The sequence below is a fragment of the Salmo salar genome, chromosome ssa27 (assembly GCF_905237065.1).
Source record: "Salmo salar chromosome ssa27, Ssal_v3.1, whole genome shotgun sequence".
NCBI classification, from domain to species: domain Eukaryota; kingdom Metazoa; phylum Chordata; class Actinopteri; order Salmoniformes; family Salmonidae; genus Salmo; species Salmo salar.
The window spans coordinates 25,870,837-25,893,458 of NC_059468.1; the positions used below are offsets into that span (position 1 = coordinate 25,870,837).

A 22,622-nucleotide genomic window follows, 5' to 3' on the forward strand; every position below is an offset into this window, starting at 1 on the left:
TTACATGGTCGCTGCCCATGTCATTGCATAGTGCAGAAAATACACGAGAGTTCAGGGGCCTTGCTTTAACAAAGTTAACCATTTTCACTGTAGTGTCCAAAACGTCTTTCAGTCTGTTAGGCATTCCCTTGGCAGCAAGAGCCTCTTGGTGGATGCTGCAGTGTACCCAAGTGACATCGGGAGCAACTGCTTGCACGCGCGTTACCACTCCTCTATATCTCCCTGTCATGGCTTTTGCGCCATCAGATATCAACATGAGCAGCAGCTACGTTTGGCTACATACGGACCGTTAGTGGAATTCCTGCGAGAGCTTAACAGATTGGATGTTAATTATTTGATTAGGCTGCCTGTATTTGACATTGTGTTGTTATTTCGCTGAACACTAGATGGTTTAATTTTATTTTTGGCAGTGAAACTTGGCTACTCAGGTGAGGGGGAGAAAAACTCACCCAAATGTATAACCCCGTTAGAAAATATAAATGGACTGTTTGGAAATGTGAAGAAAAAAATTAAAAACATTATTTTATAAAAAGAAAAATGGAATCTAATTTTTTATTTGTCGTTCCCCCGACGGCATTGCGCGTACCCCAGTTTGGGAAGACCTGCTCTGGAGCATTTGACAAGCCCCTTGTGGCTGAGTGGGAGAGAGAGGAGAGGAGGGATAGCAGGAGAGTATAGGAGGGATTGAGGGAGAGAGCTATGGTGCTGTGAGACCCTAATGAGGGCTATTTGGGTGAGGGCGGGGAGGTGTCTAAAACGAGTTAGAGCGTGTGTGTTCTGTGTTGGCACCCTGTGGAGAGTCTAGGGGCCTCGGGGGACAGGACAGAGATCAATCGAGGGTTGGGGATGATAATGGTGCTTCCGTGTGTGTGTGTGTGTGTGTGTGTGTGTGTGTGTGTGTGTGTGTGTGTGTGTGTGTGTGTGTGTGTGCGTGTGCGTGTGCGGTGTTTGTTGTTGACAATGTATCTCCTCATCTCTCTTCACACTCAAAACAGTCTTTCTCCTCCATTCAATACTCATTTGGTACTCTGTGAACAGCACATGTAGGCCTACGCACATTCTCATTGCTAGTGATGAATGACGTCCATTTGGAGTTCTTGAGAAATACGGGGGTTTTCTGAATAAGAACAACACAAACATTTCTCATACAGTTTTGGCCAATGCTGTAAGACGACTTTGTTGTATTTGTTGTAAGTCGGCAGCATGGTATTGTAAATTGGACAAGGGACAAATCATGCTGGGAGCATGAGTGTTCTAAAGTGGGAAGCCAGCTGATGCCTATCTCTGGGTGGTGGACTGCTGACACACACACCAACACAGAGCCAGCCCAGACATCAGCAGATATCTATCTAATGAGATCAATCTGAATAAAGAACTCAGCCAGGAGATTCACCAGACTGACTGACTATCCTCGGAAACGCTGATGATGTCAGGGAATTAAATCTACATCCATAGCCTGCCTCATCACCACAGGGAGAAGAGTAGTTCAAATCAAACCCTGCTTTGTGGTGTCATGGCGTTGCAAGCGTTAATGTTCCTCAAACTCTATTGTACTATACATTTTAACAGGAATTTTAACATTCAAACAGCAGAATCATTATCAGTGTGTCAACACCAGGGCTTAAAGTTCTCCGTTACTGCGACGGATATCCGACATATGGATTCTGGAGAGGTCGTTTTTTGAGATCAATGTAGGGGGCTGGTTTGGAGATGACATAGCCTAATACAGACAGAAGCATTTCTGTTTTATAGCCACTATGCTGCATCAGTTGGGCTACAGGTGATAATGCTTATTGCTAATAGCACATCTGATAATATAGGCCATGCGTAGGCTATATGCATGGTCTAATATGTTAAAATCATTTGTCCATCATTTTTACCAATATGTTATTGGGCCCATTTCTGGAGGTTGAAATTATGTTTTAGATGGTGTCAGCATCATTTTATTTTCATACATTTTGGAGTAGAATTCCTTCTCAGTCCTTTTCATGAAAAGTATCCTGGGGAGGACCCCGGACCCCTAAAGCAAGAGGAATGGAATTGGTCAAACTTGCAGTTTAATACATGTACAAAATGATCCTCTTTCCCTAAAAGCATGATGGTCATGGCTTTCTTACATGAAAGGGGAGGTTAACTTGGCCCTAGACAATAGATCTGATGTTGACTGATTTCAATTTCAATCATGGGAGTTTTTTTTGTTGCATGCCTGAAAAAGGGCTGTTTCTTTTTTTTTGCTGAGTTTATATACACTGCTCAAAAAAATAAGGGGAACACTTAAACAACACAATGTAACTCAAGTCAATCACACTTCTGTGAAATCAAACTGTCCACTTAGGAAGCAACACTGATTGACAATAAATGTCACTTGCTGTTGTGCAAAGTTGAATAGACAACAGGTGGAAATGATAGGCAATTAGCAAGACACCCCCAATAAAGGAGTGGTTCTGCAGGTGGTGACCACAGACCACTTCTCAGTTCCTATGCTTCCTGGCTGATGTTTTGGTCACTTTTGAATGCTGGCGGTGCTTTCACTCTAGTGGTAGCATGAGACGGAGTCTACAACCCACACAAGTGGCTCAGGTAGTGCAGCTCATCCAGGATGGCACATCAATGCGAGCTGTGGCAAGAAGGTTTGCTGTGTCTGTCAGCGTAGTGTCCAGAGCATGGAGGCGCTACCAGGAGACAGGCCAGTACATCAGGAGACGTGGAGGAGGCCGTAGGAGGGCAACATCCCAGCAGCAGGGCCGCTACCTCCGCCTTTGTGCAAGGAGGAGCACTGCCAGAGCCCTGCAAAATGACCTCCAGCAGGCCACAAATGTGCATGTGTCTGCTCAAACGGTCAGAAACAGACTCCATGAGGGTGGTATGAGGGCCCGACGTCCACAGGTGGGGGTTGTGCTTACAGCCCAACACTGTGCAGGACGTTTGGCATTTGCCAGAGAACACCAAGATTGGCAAATTCGCCACTGGCGCCCTGTGCTTTTCACAGATGAAGCAGGTTCACACTGAGCACATGTGACAGACGTGACAGAGTCTGGAGATGCCGTGGAGAACGTTCTGCTGCCTGCAACATCCTCCAGCATGACCGGTTTGGCGGTGGGTTAGTCATGGTGTGGGGTGCCATTTCTTTGGGGGGCCGCACAGCCCTCCATGTGCTCGCCAGAGGTAGCCTGACTGCCATTAGGTACCGAGATGAGATCCTCAGACTCCTTGTGAGACCATATGCTGGTGCGGTTGGCCCTGGGTTCCTCCTAATGCAAGACAATGCTAGACCTCATGTGGCTGGAGTGTGTCAGCAGTTCCTGCAAGAGGAAGGCATTGATGCTATGGACTGGCCCGCCCGTTCCCCAGACCTGAATCCAATTGAGCACATCTGGGACATCATGTCTCGCTCCATCCACCAACGCCACGTTGCACCACAGACTGTCCAGGAGTTGGCGGATGCTTTAGTCCAGGTCTGGGAGGAGATCCCTCAGGAGACCATCCGCCACCTCATCAGGAGCATGCCCAGGCGTTGTAGGGAGGTCATACAGGCACGTGGAGGCCACACACACTACTGAGCCTCATTTTGACTTGTTTTAAGGACATTACATCAAAGTTGGATCAGCCTGTAGTGTGGTTTTCCACTTTAATTTTGAGTGTGACGCCAAATCCAGACCTCCATGGGTTGATAAATTGGATTTCCATTGATTTATTTTTGTGTGATTTTGTTGTCAGCACATTCAACTATGTAAAGAAAAAAGTATTTAATAAGATTATTTCATTCATTCAGATCTAGGATGTGTTATTTTAGTGTTCCATTTATTTTTTTGAGCAGTATATATATAAACTCAGCAAAAAAAGAAACGTCCCTTTTTCAGGACCCTGTCTTTCAAAGATAATTCGTAAAAATCCAAATAACTTCACAGATCTTCATTGTAAAGGTTTGAACACTGTTTCCCATGCTTGTTCAATGAACCATAAACAATTAATGAACATGCACCTGTAGAACTGTCGTTAAGACACTAACAGCTTACAGACGGTAGGCAATTAAGGTCGCAGTTATGAAAACTTAGGACACGAAAGAGGCCTTTCTATTGACTCTGAAAACACCAAAAGACAGATGCCTAGGGTCCCTGCTCGTCTGCGTGAACATGCCTTAAGCATGCTGCAAGGAGGCATGAGGACTGCAGATGTGGCCAGGGCAATAAATTGCAATGTCTTCTGTGAGACACCTAAGACAGCGCTACAGGGAGACAGGACGGACAGCTGATCGTCCTCGCAGTGGCAGACCACGTGTAACAACACCTGCACAGGATCGGTACATCCGAACATCACAACTGCGGGACAGGTACAATGCAATAGGCTGAGAGAGGCTGGACTGAGGGCTTGTAGGCCAGTTATAAGGCAGGTCCTCACCAGACATCACCGGCAACAACGTCGCCTATGGGCACAAACCCACCTTCGCTGGACCAGACAGGACTGGCAAAAAGTGCTCTTCACTGACGAGTCGTGGTTTTGTCTCACCAGAGGTGATGGTCGGATTCACATTTATTGTCGAAGGAATGAGCGTTACACCGAGGCCTGTACTCTGGAGCGGGATCGATTTGGAGGTGGAGGGTCCATCATGGTCTGGGGCGGTGTGTCACAGCATCATCGGACTGTGCTTGTTGTCATTGCAGCCAATCTCAACGCTGTGCGTTACAGGGAAGACATCCTCCTCCCTCATGTAACATGACCCTCCAGCATGACAATGCCACCAGCCATACTACTCGTTCTGTGCGTGATTTCCTACAAGACAGGAATGTCAGTGTTCTGCCATGGCCAGCGAAGAGCCCGGATCTCAATCCCATTGAGCACGTCTGGTACCTGTTAGATTGGAGGGTGAGGGCTAGGGCCATTCCCCCCAGAAATGTCTGGGAACTTGCAGGTGCTTGGTGGACGAGTGGGGTAACATCTCACAGCAAGAACTGGCAAATCTGGTGCAGTCCATGAGGAGGAGATGCACTGCAGTACTGACTGTTAGTTTTGATTTTGACCCCCCCCTTTTTTCAGTGACACGTTATTCCATTTCTGTTAGTCACATGTCTGTGGAACTTGTTAAGTTTGCTGAAAATAAACGCAGGTAACAGTGAGAGTTTTTCTTTTTTGATGAGTTTATATATATAGGAGATTATATATATATATATATATATATATATATATATATATATATATATATATATATATATATATATATATATATAATCTTCTACTTATCAGTATGAGAAGTCTTTGAAAATTAATGCACTCTTTTTGATTATTGAATTGTAATTGTAATTTACTTCCTTTTTAGAATTGAACCCAACCCTGGGTTCACCAGTAACTGTGCAACAGAGAGGTTTGCGACACACACCGCAGTGCCAGGGGTACATACACACACACACACAACAGCGTAAACACATCACCCGCAGTGGCTGTTGACAGGAAGGAAGTAGGGCAGGGCCAAACAGGAAGTGGTGATTGTGACAGGTGTTGATGAGAGGAACATGAGGGAAAGGGTGGGGACAGTCACCTCTTTATCTTGTCCTTTTGAAGAAAGGAAATGAATAGAGCCTGAAAAGAGGACTATAAATAGATAAACATGGTTCTTTTGAAGTGTGTGTCACCGTGTATGTGTGTTTGTTTCCCTGTGTGAATGTGTTTGTGTGTGTAATTGCGCGTGTTTGTCACTGTGTATGTCTGTGTCACTGTGTGTTGTGTGTAATTGTGCTCGGATTAAGACCAACCCAGCTGGAGACAGAATGGCCACCCCTCAGGGTGCCATCTGCAAGGCGCTACTAACCCATTGCCTATCACAGATGAGAAGCTGTAAATGACGCACACCCATCCCTGTTTCCTTTCTTCAACACGTCAGGCAGTCCAAAGTGATGCCTGCCTTGTCTGCAGATGAGAAGTGTAATTGGGAAGCAGGTGGCATGAATCAGCCCTGTGATGTTGCCCTGCTTAGATTAGTGTCTGTGTTGTGTGCCTGTGCCTACCGGTGCTGCCCAGCCCTCATTAGTGAGATGAGGGCAAGAGATTGAAGGCCAGAAAGCTGGAACTGCCAGGTGCCTCCTATTCCCTCTTGGGGACATGTGTGTGAAGGGGCGTTACTCCCATGGCTTATTAATTAAAGGGTAGGTAGCATAAACGTACCCAGATGTAACATATGGATTTGCATTAGTATACACACCAAAAGTCCCAATGCAAAGTTACACCTCACTTTTCTATTTTTGCTGGCCTTCTAGGAAGAGTTCCTCTGTCCAGTGTCTGTTCTTTAGCCCATCTTAATCTTTTATTTTTATTGGCCAGTCTGAGATATGGCTTTTTCTTTGCAACTCTGCCTAGAAGGCCAGCATCTGGGAGTCACCTCTTCACTGTTGATGTTGAGACTGGTGTTTTGCGGGTACTATTTAATGAAGATGCCAGTTGAGGACTTGTGAGGCGTCTGTTTCTCAAACTAGACACTCTAATGTACTTGTCCTCTTGCTCAGTTGTGCACTGGGGCCTCCCACTCCTCTTTCTATTCTGGTTAGAGCCAGTTTGCATTGTTCTGTGAATGGAGTAGTACACAGCGTTGTACGAGATCTTCAGTTTCTTGGCAATTTCTCGCATGAAATAGCCTTCATTTCTCAGAACAAGAATAGACTGACGAGTTTCAGAAGAAAGTACTTTGTTTCTGGCCATTTTCAGCCTGTAATCGAACCCACAAATGCTGATGCTCCAGATACTCAACTATTCCAAAGAAGGCCAGTTTTATTGCTTCTTTAATGAGAACAACGGTTTTCAGCTGTGCTAACATAATTGCAAAAGGGTTTTCTAATGATCAATTAGCCTTTTAAAATGATAAACTTGGATTAGCTAACACAACGTGCCATTTTAACACAGGAGTGATGGTTGCTGATAATGGGCTTCTGTACACCTATGTAGATATTCCATTAAAAGTCAGCTGTTTCCAGCTACAATAGTAATTTACAACATCAACAATGTCTGCACCGTATTTCTGATCAATTTGATGTTATTTTAATGGACAAAAAAATAGTTTTTATTTTAAAAACAAGGACATTTCTAAGTGATCCCAAACTTTTGAATGGTAGTGTATATGTACGCTGAGTGTACAAAACATTAGGAACACCATCCTAAAATTTAGTTGCACCCCCTTTTGCCCTCAGAACAGACTCAATTCGTCGGGTATGGACTCTACAAGGTGTCGAAATGTTCCACAGGGATGCTGGCCCATGTTGACTCCAGTACTTCCCGCAGTTGTGTCAAGTTGTCTGGATGTCCTTTGGGTGGTGGACCATTCTTGATACGCACGAGAAACTGTTGAGTGTGAAACACCCAGCACCATTGCAGTTCTTGACACACTCAAACCGGTGCGCCTGGCACCTACTACCATTCCCCGTTCAAAGGCACTTACATCTTTTGTCTTACCCATTCACCCTTTGAATGGCACACATACACAATCCATTTCTCAATTGTCTCAAGGCTTAAAAATCTTTCTTTAAAATGTGTCCTCCCCTTCATTTACACTGCTTTGAAGTGGATTTAAGTGACAACATTAAGGGATCATAGCTTTCACCTGGATTCACCTGGTCAGTCTATGTCATGGATGTTTAGTTTTTTTAATGTTTTTTACACTCAGTGTATTTTATACATTATCTAGGTGAAATTCTGTTCCCTTCGATACTGAACAGCAGTAGAGACCTAGTACTGATTGTCCTGTTGTCTGTTTGTTTGGGATCCGGGCCTATCCTCCTGTTCTTTGATCGGCCCTCCCCTCAGAGAGTACTATATGTGTTTGATGTGGCCGAGCTTTAGGTCTGTGTAGTATAATCTCTCCTCTGCTAGTCCCTGGTGTAATGTAGAGCGGAAGGGTAAATCCACTACAGCCCAGATGAGCCATATCGTAAGAGGATTTCATTTAGTCTTAGAGACTCTCCTTTCTTAGCAGGCCATGAATGCCAGTCATCATTTAGATGCAGTAGATATGTGTGCATGGACATTATAATAATATTTTGGTTTGGATGTTTTGGGGCTAAAGACATCCTCTGGGTCCCCTCTTTCCTGATGATGTTTGGATGTTTTGAGGCTAAAGATATCCTCTGGGTCCCTTCTTTCCTGATGATCAAATCAAATTGTATTTGTCACATGCGCATAATACAACAGGTGTAGACCATACAGTGAAATGCTTACTTACAAGCCCTTAAACAAAAATGCAGTTTTATGAAAAATAAGTAGATAGGTAAAAAAATAAAAGTAACAAATAATTAAACAGCAGCAGTAAAATATCAATAGCGAGGCTATATACAGGGGCTAGCGGTACAGAGTCAATGTGCGGGGGCACTGGTTAGTCGAGGTAATTAAGGTAATATGTACATAATAAACAGAGAGTAGCAGCAGCTTAAAATAGGGGGGGGAGTGCAAATAGTCTGGGTAGCCCTTGTTGGGTGTTTGTTTGTTTGTGGGTTAAATCCACTTAGTGAGTTCCTCTTTAAATCTCAGAGGACAAAACCCACCGAAGATTAAAGACACTCTCGTGGATAAAGGTCACCCCTCGCTTGCCAGTTGTGGGTGTGTGTGTGTGTGTGCGCTCATGCTTGCCTCAGCTGCTATTGCACAGTATGTGTCCCTCTTAGGGTGTGTGCAGTCGAGCCCACAGAATGTGTTGTTTCCTCATTTTGTGCCCAGCCCTACAGCCCAACAGTCCTACAGCCCAACACAGTGTGTTTTCACAGTCATCCTGTCTTTCATTTCCTGGGGTGGGTGGGTGGGTGACACACTTGTTTTGGGCCAGCAATATGGTGATAACTTATCTTAATCTTTAGATGGGTATTTTAAAACTTCTTTGGGGTAGGGGGCAGTATTTTGACGTCCGAATGAAAAGCGTGCCTGTAGTAAACAGCCTGCTACTCAGGCCCAGAATCTAAGATATGCATATTAGTAGTAGATTTGGATAGAAAACACTCTGAACTTTCTAAAACTGTTTGAATGATGTCTGTGAGTATAACAGAACTCATATGGCAGGCAAAAACCTTAGAAAAAATCCAACCAGGAAGTGTGGAAATCTGAGGTTTGTAGTTTTTCAAGTGATTCCCTATCCAATATACAGTGTCTGTGGGGTCATTTTGCACTTCCTAAGGGTTCCACTAGATGTCAACAGTCTTCAGAATGTTGTTTCATGCTTCAACTGTGAATGGGGAGAGAATAAGAGGTCTTGGAATCAGATGACTGAGAAAATGACATGAGCTCAGTGGCGCGCACTCTGGTGAGAGTTAGCTGTGTTCCTTTTCCTTTTTGAAGACAAAGGAATCGTCCGGTTGTAATATTAAAGATTGATTCTATACATCGTTTGACATGTTTCTACGAACTGTAATATAACTGTTTTGACTTTTCGTCTGAACTCTCTGCGCGAGCACAGTGCATTTTGGTTATTCGACTGAACGCGGACTTTATCGAAACAAATGAACATTTATTGTGAAACTGGGATTCCTGGGAGTGCACCCCGATGAAGATATTCAAAGGTAAGTGAATATTTATAATGCTATTTCTGAGTTTTGTTGACTCCACAAAATGGCGGGTTTGGTTTTGTGACTAAGCGCTGTACTCAGATTATTTGAAATTGTGCTTTCGCTGTAAAGCTTTTTTGAAATCTGACACAGCCGTTGCATTAAGGAGAAGTGTATCAATAATTCTTTGAATAACAGTTGTATATTTTAGCAACGTTTATGATGAGTATTTCTGTAAATTGATGTGCTCATTCACCGGAAGTTTTGGGAGGCAAAACATTTCTGAACATTACACGTCAATGTAAAATGGGGTTTTTGGATATAAATATGAACTTTATCGAGCAAAACATACATGTATTGTGTAACATGAAGTCCTATGAGTGCCATCTGATGAAGATCATCAAAGGTTAGTGATTAATTTTAGCTGTATTTCTGGTTTTTGTGACGCGTCTCCTTGCTGAGAAAATGGCTGTGTGGTTTTTCTTGTCTAGGTGCTGTCCTAACATAATCTAATGCTTTGCTTTCGCCATAAAGCCATTTTGAAATCGGACAGTGTGGTTGGATTAACGAGAAGATTATCTTTAAAATGGTGTATAGTACTTGTATGTGTGGTCTGGAGAATGAATAGTTCAGTATATATGCCATTTAGCTGACACTTTTATCCAAAGTAACTTACAGTTCTGCTTGCATACGTTTTACGTATGGGTTGTCTTGGGTATTGAACCCACTATCCTGGTGTTGCAAAGTGCCATGCTCCACCAACTGAGCTACAGAGGACCACCATGCAGTATCATGGTAGTGTCGAATGGGGGTATTGAATGGTAGTGTTAAATGGTAGTGTGTAGCATGATGGCGCCGACAGAGATGGTCGCTTCGAGTCCTTAGGCCTTAGGCCGCATCTCTGCACTATTTAGTTTTTTTATGTATTATTTCTTACATTGTTAGCCCAGAAAATCATAAGTGTTATTACATACAGCCATGAAGAACTATTGGCTATAACAGCGACATCAACTTACCAACATTACGACCAGGAATACGACTTTCCCGAAGCGAATCCTTTCTTCGGACCACCATCTAATCCAAGAGGCCGACCCAAAACAATGTCGAAGAAGAGGTAGACGGAGCGGCCTCCTGGTCAAACTTCGAAGGCGTGCACACCACCCACCATTTCCGAGTATATTACTCGCCAATGTCCAGTCTCTAGACAACAAGGTGGAAGAAATTAGGGCAAGGGTTGCCTTCCAGAGAGACATCAGGGATTATAACATACTCTGTTTTTACGGAAACTTGGCTCTCTCAGGATATATTGTTGGAGTCGGTACAGCCACCGGGTTTCTTCATGCATCGCGCCGACAGAAATAAACATATTTCTGGGAAGAAGGGCGGGGCTGTATGCTCCATGATTAATGACTCATGGTGTAATCATAACAACCTACAGGAACTCAAGTCCATCTGTTCACCTGATCTAGAATTCTTTACAATCAAATGCCGACCATATTATCTTCCAAGAGTTATTGTCACAGCTGTGTATATACCCCCTCAAGCAGATACCCCAGATGGCCCTCAATAAACTTCACTGGACTCTATGTAAACTGGAAACCATATATCCTGAGGCTGCATTTATTGGAGCTGGGGATTTAACAATGCAAATTTGAGAACAAGGCTACCTAAATTCTATCAGCATATTGATTGCAGCACTTGCGCAGGCAATACACTGGACCACTGCTACTCTAACTTCTGCGATGCATATAAGACCCTCCCCTTCCCTCGCTTCAGCAAATCTGACCACGTCTCCATTTTGCTCATACCGTCCTATAGGCAGAAACTCAAATAGGATGTACCCGTGACTAGAACCATTCAACGTTGGTCCGACCAATCGGAATCCACCCTTCAAGATTGTTTTGATCACGTGGACTGGGAAATGTTCCCGGGCAGCCTCAGAGAATAACAATGATTTATACACTGACTCTGTGTGAGTTTATAAGGAAGTGCATTGGAGATGTTGTACCAACTGTGACTATTAAAACCTACCCTAACCAGAAACCGTGGATAGATGGTGGCATTCGCGCAAAACTGAAAGCGCGAACCACCACATTTTAACTATGGAAAGATGACTGGGAATATGGCTGAATATATTCCCTCCACAAGGCAATCAAACAAGTAAAATGTCGGTATAGGGACAAATTGGAGTCACAATTCAACGGCTCAGACACGAGACGTATGTGGCAGGGTCTACAGGCAATTACGGACTAGAAAAAGAAAACCAGCCATGTCACGGACACCGACGTCTTTCTTCCAGACAAACAAAACAACTTATTTGCCTGCTTTGAGGATGATACAGTGCCACCGACGCGGCTCACTACCATGGACTGCGGTCCCCCCCTTCTCCATGCCTGACGTGAGTAAGACAATTAAACATGTTAACCTTCGCAAGGCTGCTGGCCCAGACGTCATCCCTAGCCGCGTCCTCAAAGCTTGCGCAGACCAGCTGGCTGGTGTGTTTATGGACATATTCAATCGCTCCCTATCCCAGTCTGCTGTCCCCACATGCTTCAAGATGGCCACCATTGTTCCTGTACCCAAGAAGGCAAAGATAACTGAACAAGATGACTATCACCCCGGAGCACTCACTTCTGTCATCATGAAGTACTTTGAGAGACTAGTCAAGGATCATATCACCTCCACCTTACCTGCCACCCTAGACCCACTTCAGTTTGCATACCGCCCCAACAGGTCCACAGACGATGCAATCGCCATCACACTGCACACTGCCCTATCCCATCTGGACAAGATGAATACCTATGTAAGAATGCTGTTCATTGACTACAGCTCAGCATTCAACACCATAGTACTCTCCAAGCTCATCATTAAGCTTGAGGCACTGGGTCTCGACCCCACCCTGTGCAATTGGGTCCTGGACTTTGACGGGCCGCCCCCAGGTGGTGAATGTAGGAAACAACATCTCCACTTCGCTGATCCTCAACACTGGGGCCGCACAAGGGTGCGTTCTCAGCCCCCTCCTGTACTCCCTGTTCACTTAGTTTGCAGACGACACAACAGTAGTGGGCTTGATTACTAACAACGACGAGACAGCCTACAGGGAGGAGGTGAGGGCACTCGGAGTGTGGTGTCAGGAAAACAATCTCTCACTCAACATCAACAAAACAAAGGAGATGATCGTGGACTTCAGGAAACAGCAGAGGGAGCACCCCCCTATCCACATCGATGGGACGGTAGTGGAGAAGGTGGAAAGTTTTAAGTTCCTCGGCCTACACATTACAGACAAACTGAAATGGCCCACCCACACAGACAGTGTGGTGAAGAAGGCGCAACAACTCCTCTTCAACCTCAGGAGGCTGAAGAAATTTGGCTTGTCACCTAAAACCCAATTGAGAGCATCCTGTTGGGCTGTATCACCGCCTGGTACGGCAACTGCACCGCCCTCAACTGCAAGGCTCTCCAAAGCGTGGTGCGGTCTGCACAACGCATCACCGGGGGCAAACTACCTGCCCTCTAGGACACCTATAGCACCCGATGTCACAGGAAGGCCAAAAAGATCATCAAGGACAACAGCCACCCGAGCCCCTGCCTGTTCACCCAGCTACCTTATACACTTGTGTGTATAAGGTAGTTGTGAAATTGTTAGGTTAGACTACTTGTTATATATTACTGCATGGTCGGAACTAGAAGCACAAGCATTTCGCTACACTCACATTAACATCTGCTAACCATGTGTATGTGACAAATAAAACTTGATTTGATTTGAAGGCGAGGTCAGTACAGGTGCATCAAAGCTGGGACTGAGAGACTGAAAAACAGCTTCTATCTCAAGGCTATCAGACTGTTAAACAGCAATCACTAACTCAGAAAGGCTGCTGCCTACATACAGACTCAAATCATTGGCCATAAATGGATCACTAGTCACTTTAAATAATGCCACTTTAATAATGTTTACATACAGTTGAAGTCGGAAGTTTACATTCACTTAGGTTGGAGTCATTAAAACTCGTTTTTCAACCACTCCACAAATTTCTTGTTAACAAACTATAGTTTTGGCAAGTTAGTTAGGACATCTACTTTGTGCATAACACATTACAAACAGATTATTTCACTTATAATTCACTGTATCACAATTCCAGTGGGTCAGAAGTTTACATACACGAAGTTGACTGTGCATTTAAACAGTTTGGAAAATTCCAGAAAAGGATGTCCATGGCTTTAGAAGCCTCTGATAGGCTAATTGACATAATTTGAGTCAATTGGAGGTGTACCTGTGGATCTATTTCAAGGTCTACCTTCAAACTCAGTGCCTCTTTGCTTGACATCATGGGAAAATCAAAAGAAATCAGCCAAGACCTCAAAGGGTCTGTTTACTGCACTCTCCCACTGTACAATCCTTCTAAGATATTTGAGCTATATACATTTGTTAAATAGTCATCGAGAGTATGGTGACATGGATTATTCATTGGAAGAATTCATTCTAATCCTTGTTAGAATTAATCTAAAATTTTGGGAGAAAGTAGCCTTTTTCAATTCTCTCATTGGTTGTGGCTCTTTCCGATCAGAGAGGCAGCACCCAAACAGCCTACCACGTACCACAGACAGGGCGGGGCAGGATGGGAGTGAGGGTGTTGTGGGGGTGAGGTGTTGTGGAAGGGGGAGCCAGGGGTACAGGGCTGTTGTGGTGGGGGTGGGTGATGCTATGAGGGAAGCTGGGGCAGGGCAGGGTTTCTCTTTCCTAATATCAAACATAGCAAAGATCCACTGCACTGCCAGAACCTGACATCATCATCAACCCTCTCAACTCCCCTTCTAGACGGAGTGTTCCACCCTTGAATTGGTGCATCCCAGTTCCCTCCCTGACAACTGACAGCCCTTGCTATTTTCCTACTAAATTCATCTACTTCATCATCCTCCTCCCCCTTCACCACTTCTGTGTCTGCTACGATTGTCAAAACGCTGGGGAATACGATTGGCCCATTTCACCCTCTGTTTTCCCCTAATGAGAACCTTAAAGACTGCGATGCATCAATATTTCAGAGCTCCACGGCGACATCTGAATATTTCCTTTTGATTTGGCCTGTTCCAGGTCTTTGTTTATGCCTGCCAGACAGTACAGTCTCAGTACAGTCTCAGTACAGTCTCAGTACAGTCTCAGTACAGTAGGGAAGTCAGCACATTATAATATCACTCAGGCTCATTACAGGCAGAGTGAGGGATGAAGACAGAGTTGGGTAGCGTAAGTAAGCAAATGGATCCCCCCCTCTCTCTTTCTATTCTGTCTCTCTCGGTCTCCCTCCCATGTGGATTAATGCTGACCCATCACAGTCTTTCTCTCCATGTTTCTGCTGGGTGTGTGAGTATTAGACAGTGCTCCCAAGCGATCGCTAAACACTGTCTGCCTCCCTGGGACTATTCCACAGGGTGAAACACTACACTGCAGGCACCGTTTACACAGCTCCACTCCCAAAAGCCTCTCTCACTTTCTTCACCTCTGTCTTCCTCTGTTTCCCCGTTCTCTATCCCTCCCTCCCCCTTTTCTCTCCACAGTCAATGGGCTTAGCATAGTTAATATGAAGGGGGAAGTCGGGCAGTGTGCTGTGCTGCAGGGTTATGAATGATCTAATTGTGCAGGTCTATGACAAAGGGTGTGGGTCTGAGGCTGGGCAGGGCAGGGCTTGCTCATCAGTCTGTCAGACATGGTAATCAGTCTCCCCCAGAGGAGGGCTGGAGTGAGTCCTTCACATATCCACTGCCGCTCTCTAGAAATGATCACTCATCTGCCTACTGAATATTTAGTGCCTTTGTGTATGAGGGAGGATGGGTAGGATTTATACGCTTGTTTCAAGCCCAGGGCTTTTGTTTATGCTGTATCGAACTTTACAACCTTCACAGGCTTTTATCGGCTGATCACTGCATAGTGTGTGGTTTGTATGTATACTTTTATATAGGTTATACATCTGTAATTGTCTTTGATGTGTATACTTAATGCATTTTAAGTCATTAACACTATTTTTGCTTTAATAGTGATTTTAAGTCTGTATGCCATGTCTATTGGATATGTTTTGTGTGTAACCATCTCCTTGCTGTATGTTACAGTGAGGGGAAAAAAGTATTTGATCCCCTGCTGATTTTGTACATTTGCCCACTGACAAAGAAATGATTAGTCTATAATTTTAATGGTAGGTTTATTTGAACAGTGAGAGACAGAATAACAACAAAGAAATCCAGAAAAACGCATGTCAAAAATGTTATAAAATGATTTGCATTTTAATGAGGGAAATAAGTATTTGATCCCTCTGCAAAACATGACTTAGTACTTGTTGGCAATCACAGAGGTCAGACGTTTCTTGTAGTTGGCCCCCAGGTTTGCGCACATCTCAGGAGGGATTTTGTCCCACTCCTCTTTGCAGATCTTCTCCAAGCCATTAAGGTTTCCAGGCTGATGTTTGGCAGCTCGAATCTTCAGCTCCCTCCACAGATTTTCTATGGGATTAAGGTCTGGAGACTGGCTAGGCCACTCCAGGACCTTAATGTGCTTCTTCTTGAGCCACTCCTTTGTTGCCTTGGCCGTGTGTTTTGGGTCATTGTCATGCTGGAATACCCATCCACGACCCATTTTCAATGCCCTGGCTGAGGGAAGGAGGTTCTCACCCAAGATTTGACGGTACATGGCCCCGTCCATCGTCCCTTTGATGCGGTGAAGTTGTCCTGTCCCCTTAGCAGAAAAACACCCCCAAAGCATAATGTTTCCACCTCCATGTTTGACGGTGGGGGTGGTGTTCTTGGGGTCATAGGCAGCATTCCTCCTCCTCCAAACACGGCGAGTTGAGTTGATGCCAAAGAGCTCCATTTTGGTCTCATCTGACCACAACACTTTCACCCAGTTGTCCTCTGAATCATTCAGATGTTCATTGGCAAACTTCAGACAGGCATGTATATGTGCTTTATTGAGCAGGGGGACCTTGCGGGCGCTGTGTGTTCCTTCACGGAAGTAGTGTGTTACCAATTGTTTTCTTGGTGACTATGGTCCCAGCTGCCTTGAGATCATTGACAAGATCCTCCTGTCTACAATCTTGTCTCTGACATCCTTGGAGAGCTCTTTGGTCTTGGCCATGGTGGAGAGTTTGGAATCTGATTGATTGATTGCTTCTGTGGGCAGGTGTCTTTTATACAGGTAACAAGCTGAGATTAGGAGCACTCCCTTTAAGAGTGTGCTCCTAATCTCAGCTGGTTACCTGTATAAAAGACACCTGGGAGCCAGAAATCTTTCTGATTGAGAGGGGGTCAAATACTTATTTCCCTCATTAAAATGCAAATCAATTTATAAAATTTTTGACATGCGTTTTTCTGGATTTTTTTGTTGTTATTCTGTCTCACTGTTCAAATAAACCTACCATTAAAATTATAGACTGATCATTTCTTTGTCAGTGGGCAAATGTACAAAATCAGCAGGGGATCAAATACTTTTTTCCCTCACTGTAAGGAGATGGTTATAGTGTGTAACCATCTCCTTGCTGTATGTTAAGTCTTAACCCCGTCTGGACTGTGTAGATTATAGTGTGTAACCATCTCCTTGCTGTATGTTAAGTCTTAACCCCGTCTGGGCTGTGTAGATTATAGTGTGTAACCATCTGTGTGCTGTGTCCCCTGCAGGTGGATGAGTTGTATGAGGTGTTCTGTATCCAGCGGAAGCTGAGAGAGGGAGCCAGTAAGATGAAGCAGGCCTTCTCTGCTTCTCCCTCCACCAAGGCCACCAGAGAGAGCATATTAGAGGTCAACCGCAGATACAAGGAGTACACAGAGGTATGGATGGATGGATGGATGGACCCACACATAAATCAGCCTGTTCACCGGCACTATACAATCACTCACTGAGATCGAACACAACCTGCTGTCAAAGTTCGTCTCCAGTTGTTTGTGTTTGAGCTGATCAGTCTCCTTTCCTCCCCAGAATATGAGCACGTTTGAGGTGGAGCTGGAGAACCTGTTGGGGGAATTCCATATCAAAATGAAAGGTAAGACTGAGGCCAGTGGAACTGCTGTTAGGGTAGACCGAAAAACAAACAAGCAATGATTTCACTGCTCAATTATCTCTGTCTCACTCGTTCTTTCTTTCTCCCAAACCCCTTCTCTCTCTCTCACCCCCCCCCGCCCCCTCTCTTTCTACTCCCCCACCCCCCTCTCGCTCACTACCTCACTCACTCTCCCACCCACCCCCTCCCTCTCTGCCCCCCTCCTCTCTCTCAGGTCTTGCTGGCTTTGCTCGTCTGTGTTCAGGAGATCAGTATGAGGTGAGATGAATTAATATAAGACTTGACTCTCTCTTTCTCTGTCTTTACCATTCATAACAGGCCCTCCCTGTATCACAAATAGACAACTATATCTTTCCCAATCTGCAGACTGCCTCGAAAACGGCACTTATAAAAACAACCATTTCTTAGCTTATATCCTTCTCCTTGGCCCAGCATCTATCTTAGACCTCTATCTTTCTCTCAACCCCCAATCTTCCTCCTCTATCTCTACCCATCTTTATCCCTCTCTGCCCTCCCTAAATCTCTTTGTTTCCCTCCCTCCCTCTCACTCCTCTCCGGTTCCTCTCTCTTTTATTTCTCTCCCTCCCTCCCTCTGTCAGATCTTCATGCGGTATGGGCGTCAGCGCTGGAAGCTGAAAGGGAAGATAGAGGTGAACTCCAGACAGAGCTGGGACGGAGAGGAGATGGTCTTCACGCCCCTCATCACAGACCTCATCAACATCAAAGTACAGCACAATCAGTCAATCAATCAACCAACCTATCAACCAATTCATTATATTAATGAAGACATTTTTAAGTCAACATTCTTCAAAGTGCTTTATAGAATCCAGCCTAGAGTACAGTGACCCAGCCTAGAGTACAGTGACCCAGCCTAGAGTACAGTGACCCAGCCTAGAGTACAGTACAGTAACCTAGCCTAGAGCACAGTGACCCAGCCTAGAGTACAGTACAGTAACCTAGCCTAGAGCACAGTGACCCAGCCTAGAGCAGTGGAGTTCAGTCCTGGTCTTGGGGAACCACAGTGTGCAGGCTTTTGTTCCAGCCCCCAGCACTAACCCACCTGAATGACCCTCTAACTTTCAGTCTTGATGGAGCTGAACAGGTCTAGCCACTCACATCTTGGTGGGCAGTGTGACCTTACTTCAGCTCTAACTTCCTGTCTCTTGTCCAATCAGGTTACCGAGCTAAAGGGTTTAGCCACTCACATCTTGGTGGGCAGTGTGACCTTACTTCCTTTCTCTGGTCCAATCAGCTCTAACTTCCTGTCTCTTGTCCAATCAGGTTACCGAGCTGAAGGGTTTAGCCACTCACATCCTAGTGGGCAGTGTGATCTGTGAGACCAAGGACCTGTTCACGGCCATGCCTCAGGTGGTGGCTGTCGATGTCAACGACCTGGGAACAATCAAACTCAATCTGGAGGTCACATGGTTGTAAGTGGACTTAATTAATTGTCTCTTTGAGTGATGGACGTATTTTTACATTTTGGTTAGTGACAGTTGAATCAGAGGAAGGTCACAGAGGAAGGTCACAGAGGAAGGTCACAGAGGAAGGCCACAGAGGAAGGCCACAGAGGAAGGCCACAGAGGAAGGCCACAGAGGAAGGCCACAGAGGAAGGCCACAGAGGAAGGCCACAGAGGAAGGCCACAGAGGAAGGCCACAGAGGAAGGCCACAGAGGAAGGCCACAGAGGAAGGCCACAGAGGAAGGCCACAGAAAGTTATTGGTGTGGTGCAAGGAGCAGATAAACATGAACAACATGGAAACTGCAAATGAAACGGAAACCAAATATATTGTAGGACATAGTATTATAAACTACACAATACATACTACAGTGGTTAGTTATATCAGTGTATGTTGACTACATTAAGTTAAACTGTAACGCTGCCCTCTTCTGGAGAACCCTGGTGTCTGCTCCAGTGTTTCAGCATTACCATAGTACTGTAGTTCATAGTTCTCTAATGGACTTCCCCTCCTAACTGTCTCTCTGTCCTCCCCCATGCAGTCCTTTCGATGTGGAGGACCTGACCCTGTCTTCAGGCAACGTGAGCAAGGCCACCGCCCTGCAGAGACGGGTGTCTGTCTACAGCCAGGGCACGCCAGAGACACCCACCTTCCAGGACCAGTCCTTCTTTGTGAGTCCCAGTCAGAGCATCCTCTCCTTGGTGTGGGATAGGGGAGAGGAGTGGGTGTATGGCTTATAGCACAGCATCCTGCATACTAGCACCTGCCTGCTTACAACACAGGATCCCTCGTTGCACTAACCCTGGAACCCACTTACCCAGAATTGCTTTAAACTGTGAAACTGTGATTGTCTGTCTATGTATGCAACTTATATATGTCTGTGTATGCTAACAAAGCAATGCTTAAGTCTGACTAACCCTAACCCACCCGCCACACCCTCCTTGCTCCCCATCCTCCCTTTAACCCCCCTCCCTCTCTCACTCCCTGCCTCCCTCCCTCCCTCCACCCACCCACCCCTGCTCCCTCCCTCGTACCACCCCTCAACCCTGCACCCATTCCTCCTCCCTCCACCCCCCTGCTACCTGTGAGTGGTAAAGGAGTGGCACCCCCGCCCCTCCCCAACCCAGCATCGCTTCTCCTTCTTCCACGCCCTGAGGAACTCCCTGTTAGAGAAGCTGAGACGCAGTCGCTCCTTTGGCGACCTGGCCTCCCTCCGCCCCAGGTCCAAGTCCAGGCTGGAGGTCTATGTGAGTGAGGTCTGCTACGCTAGTACTAGCCCCGTTTACCCCTGCCTGTGTGCCTGCTTATTTGTTTGCATGGAGTGGCTTGTGTCAGCCTGTGTTCACGTCCCGGACTGACACAACAGTAGGAGGAGGGAAAGAGGAGGAGGCTGTGATGCTGTGATGTCACTAGACTATCGGAGCACCTACAGGCTCTCTCTCCTCTCATCTGACTCTGACTCTCTCTCTCTATATCTCTCGCTCTCTCTCTCTCCTCTCTATATATATCTCTCGCTCTCTCTCTCTCTCTCCCCTCTCTCTCTCTCCTCTCATCTGACTCTGACTCTCTCTCTCTATATCTCTCGCTCTCTCTCCCCTCTCTCTCTCTATATCTCTCTCTCCCCTCTCTCTCTCTATATCTCTTGCTCTCTCTCTCTCCCCTCTCTCTCTCCCCTCTCTCTCTTTCTCCTCTCTCTCCCCCCTCTTTCTCTCCCTCTCCAGTCCACCCTCCCTGACGACGTCTTTGAGAACGGTGGGTGTGGCAACTCTGAGTGCAAGCGCCTCTCCTTCACCTTTTCCGATACGTCAGTCTCCTCCCTCAGCCCAAGCCTCGCCCCCGGCCAGTCCAACCCCGAAATCACTGTCACGCCGCCTGACACCAACCATTGGCCTCAAATACCCCCCAGGGAAGACAAAGGGGTAGAAGAGATGGTTCGGGTGCATGCAGACGTAGTGGAAGAGGAGGGTGAGGAGGAAGAGGAGAGTGGTGACAGCGGCGGTAGCGTGAGTGCTAGCCTGGTCAGCGAGGATGTGGAGTCAGAGTGGGAGAGGGCAGAGTTCCAGCTTAACGTAGGTTCCTCCTCTCTCTGCTCGGAGGGCCAGTTGTCCGCTGTGTCTCCTGAGGATGTGTTCCTGGACCACGCTGGGCCTGACAGGGATGGAGATGAGGACGACAGGTAATATGTGATTGATGTTTTGTCTTTATGATGTTTATTGCGCAGAGGCCAAATGAATCTCCCCTCAATGAACTTGTATTATAATCGATTAAATTCTATTCTATTCTATTGTCAGCTCGGAGCTGCTGAAGCCCGTGGAACTGGACACTGAAGAACCAGGCAGCTTGACCAGGCAACTGGTGAGGAGGCTGACGTCGTCCGACATTCTGCCCGAGGTGGTGGGTCTGAGCTGGGCCGGGGAGGGAAGCAGGGCCTTCCTGGAGAGCAGCCTGGAAGAGGCCCTGCACAGCCTGCTGCTGAGGCTGGAATCACCGGGACAACGCTGTAGAGAGCTGCAGGACCTGGAACAGGAAGTGATGCGCCTGGAGGACCTGCTCAAGGTGAGGCCTGGCTGCCATGTCCCCTGTGTCATTCCAAATAGCACCCTGTTCCCTATGTGGTGCACTACCCCATGTGGCCTTGGCCAAAAGTTGCACAATGTATAGGGTACAAGGTGCCTTTTGGGATTTGCCCTGGGATGAGATTTGTTTATTTTTCATAAAGATAAATGATCTGGCAAGGTTTTTAAGGGTGGTAGTTCATGTATGCTGTTAAGGTGATTGGAGCTTTATTGTGGTATTGACATTCATTAGAGCCCCCCATGGCTGCAGGTGGTCTCTCCATTAGTATTAGCCTAGCCAACCCCTGGCAGGGCTTTTTAGGGCAGAGTATTTCAGGGTCTCATCTTTCCCTCAGTGCTGTCTCCCGGGCTACTGTAGCAAGTCATCCGTGTTATTATAGCACCTAGTCTCTCTTAGTGCTAGCCCTCCAAGCAGGGTTTCAGCATCTCGTGACGTCTCTCCCTCAGTGTCGTCTCCCGGGCCACAGGAGCAGGTCGTCTAGCCCCAGCCTGACGGTTGAGAGCGCTCTGGAGAGCTTTGACTTCCTCAACACCTCCGACTTCGACGACGATGACACGGGTGATGACCACGCCCTCCACCACTCTGTGTTCTTTGACATGGAGGTGGAGAGGATTGGGTGAGTCAAAAGGGAGGGGAGGAGGGAAAGTCCCCTCCCCTGTACTCTCTCTAGTCTACTACACCCTCTGGCCCTACATGGGAGATGTTGGTGGTGACCCTGTCTGTCTCCTTCTCTGACCTCTGCCCTCTAACCCCACAGTCACACCACATCTCTCCACAGACAATGAGATTCCACTGGGCCTTTGTGTATCCGTGTGTGTGTATCCGTGTGTGCAGTGGTGGAAAAAGTACTAAATTCTCATAATGAAAGTCACCCAGTAAAATACTACTTGAGTAAAAGTAAAAAATTATTTGGTTTTATATATACTTAAGTATGAAAAGTAAAAGTAAAGGTACGAATAATTAAAAATTCCTTATATTAAGCAAACCAGACGGCACAATTATTTGTTTACATTTTTTTTACATTTACGGATAGCCATGG

General features: G+C 46.0%; 1 protein-coding gene across 6 annotated transcripts in view; it reads left to right on the top strand.

Moving 5' to 3' along the window:
• ripor2 (RHO family interacting cell polarization regulator 2) overlaps positions 1-22,622 on the top strand; it is an 83,315-nt gene that overhangs the window by 47,379 nt on the left and 13,314 nt on the right. For 4 of the 6 annotated variants that reach the window (XM_014178276.2, XM_045709824.1, XM_014178278.2 and 1 more), the window contains exons 7-16: positions 17,166-17,315; positions 17,464-17,527; positions 17,760-17,803; positions 18,145-18,270; positions 18,827-18,975; positions 19,548-19,677; positions 20,104-20,253; positions 20,728-21,182; positions 21,298-21,562; positions 22,030-22,199. In XM_014178276.2, coding sequence (XP_014033751.1) covers positions 17,166-17,315; positions 17,464-17,527; positions 17,760-17,803; positions 18,145-18,270; positions 18,827-18,975; positions 19,548-19,677; positions 20,104-20,253; positions 20,728-21,182; positions 21,298-21,562; positions 22,030-22,199 — 1,703 coding nt within the window. The remainder of the gene's footprint in view (positions 1-17,165; positions 17,316-17,463; positions 17,528-17,759; positions 17,804-18,144; positions 18,271-18,826; positions 18,976-19,547; positions 19,678-20,103; positions 20,254-20,727; positions 21,183-21,297; positions 21,563-22,029; positions 22,200-22,622) is intronic. The other 2 variants (XM_045709825.1, XM_045709827.1) reach the window with 1 other exon arrangement.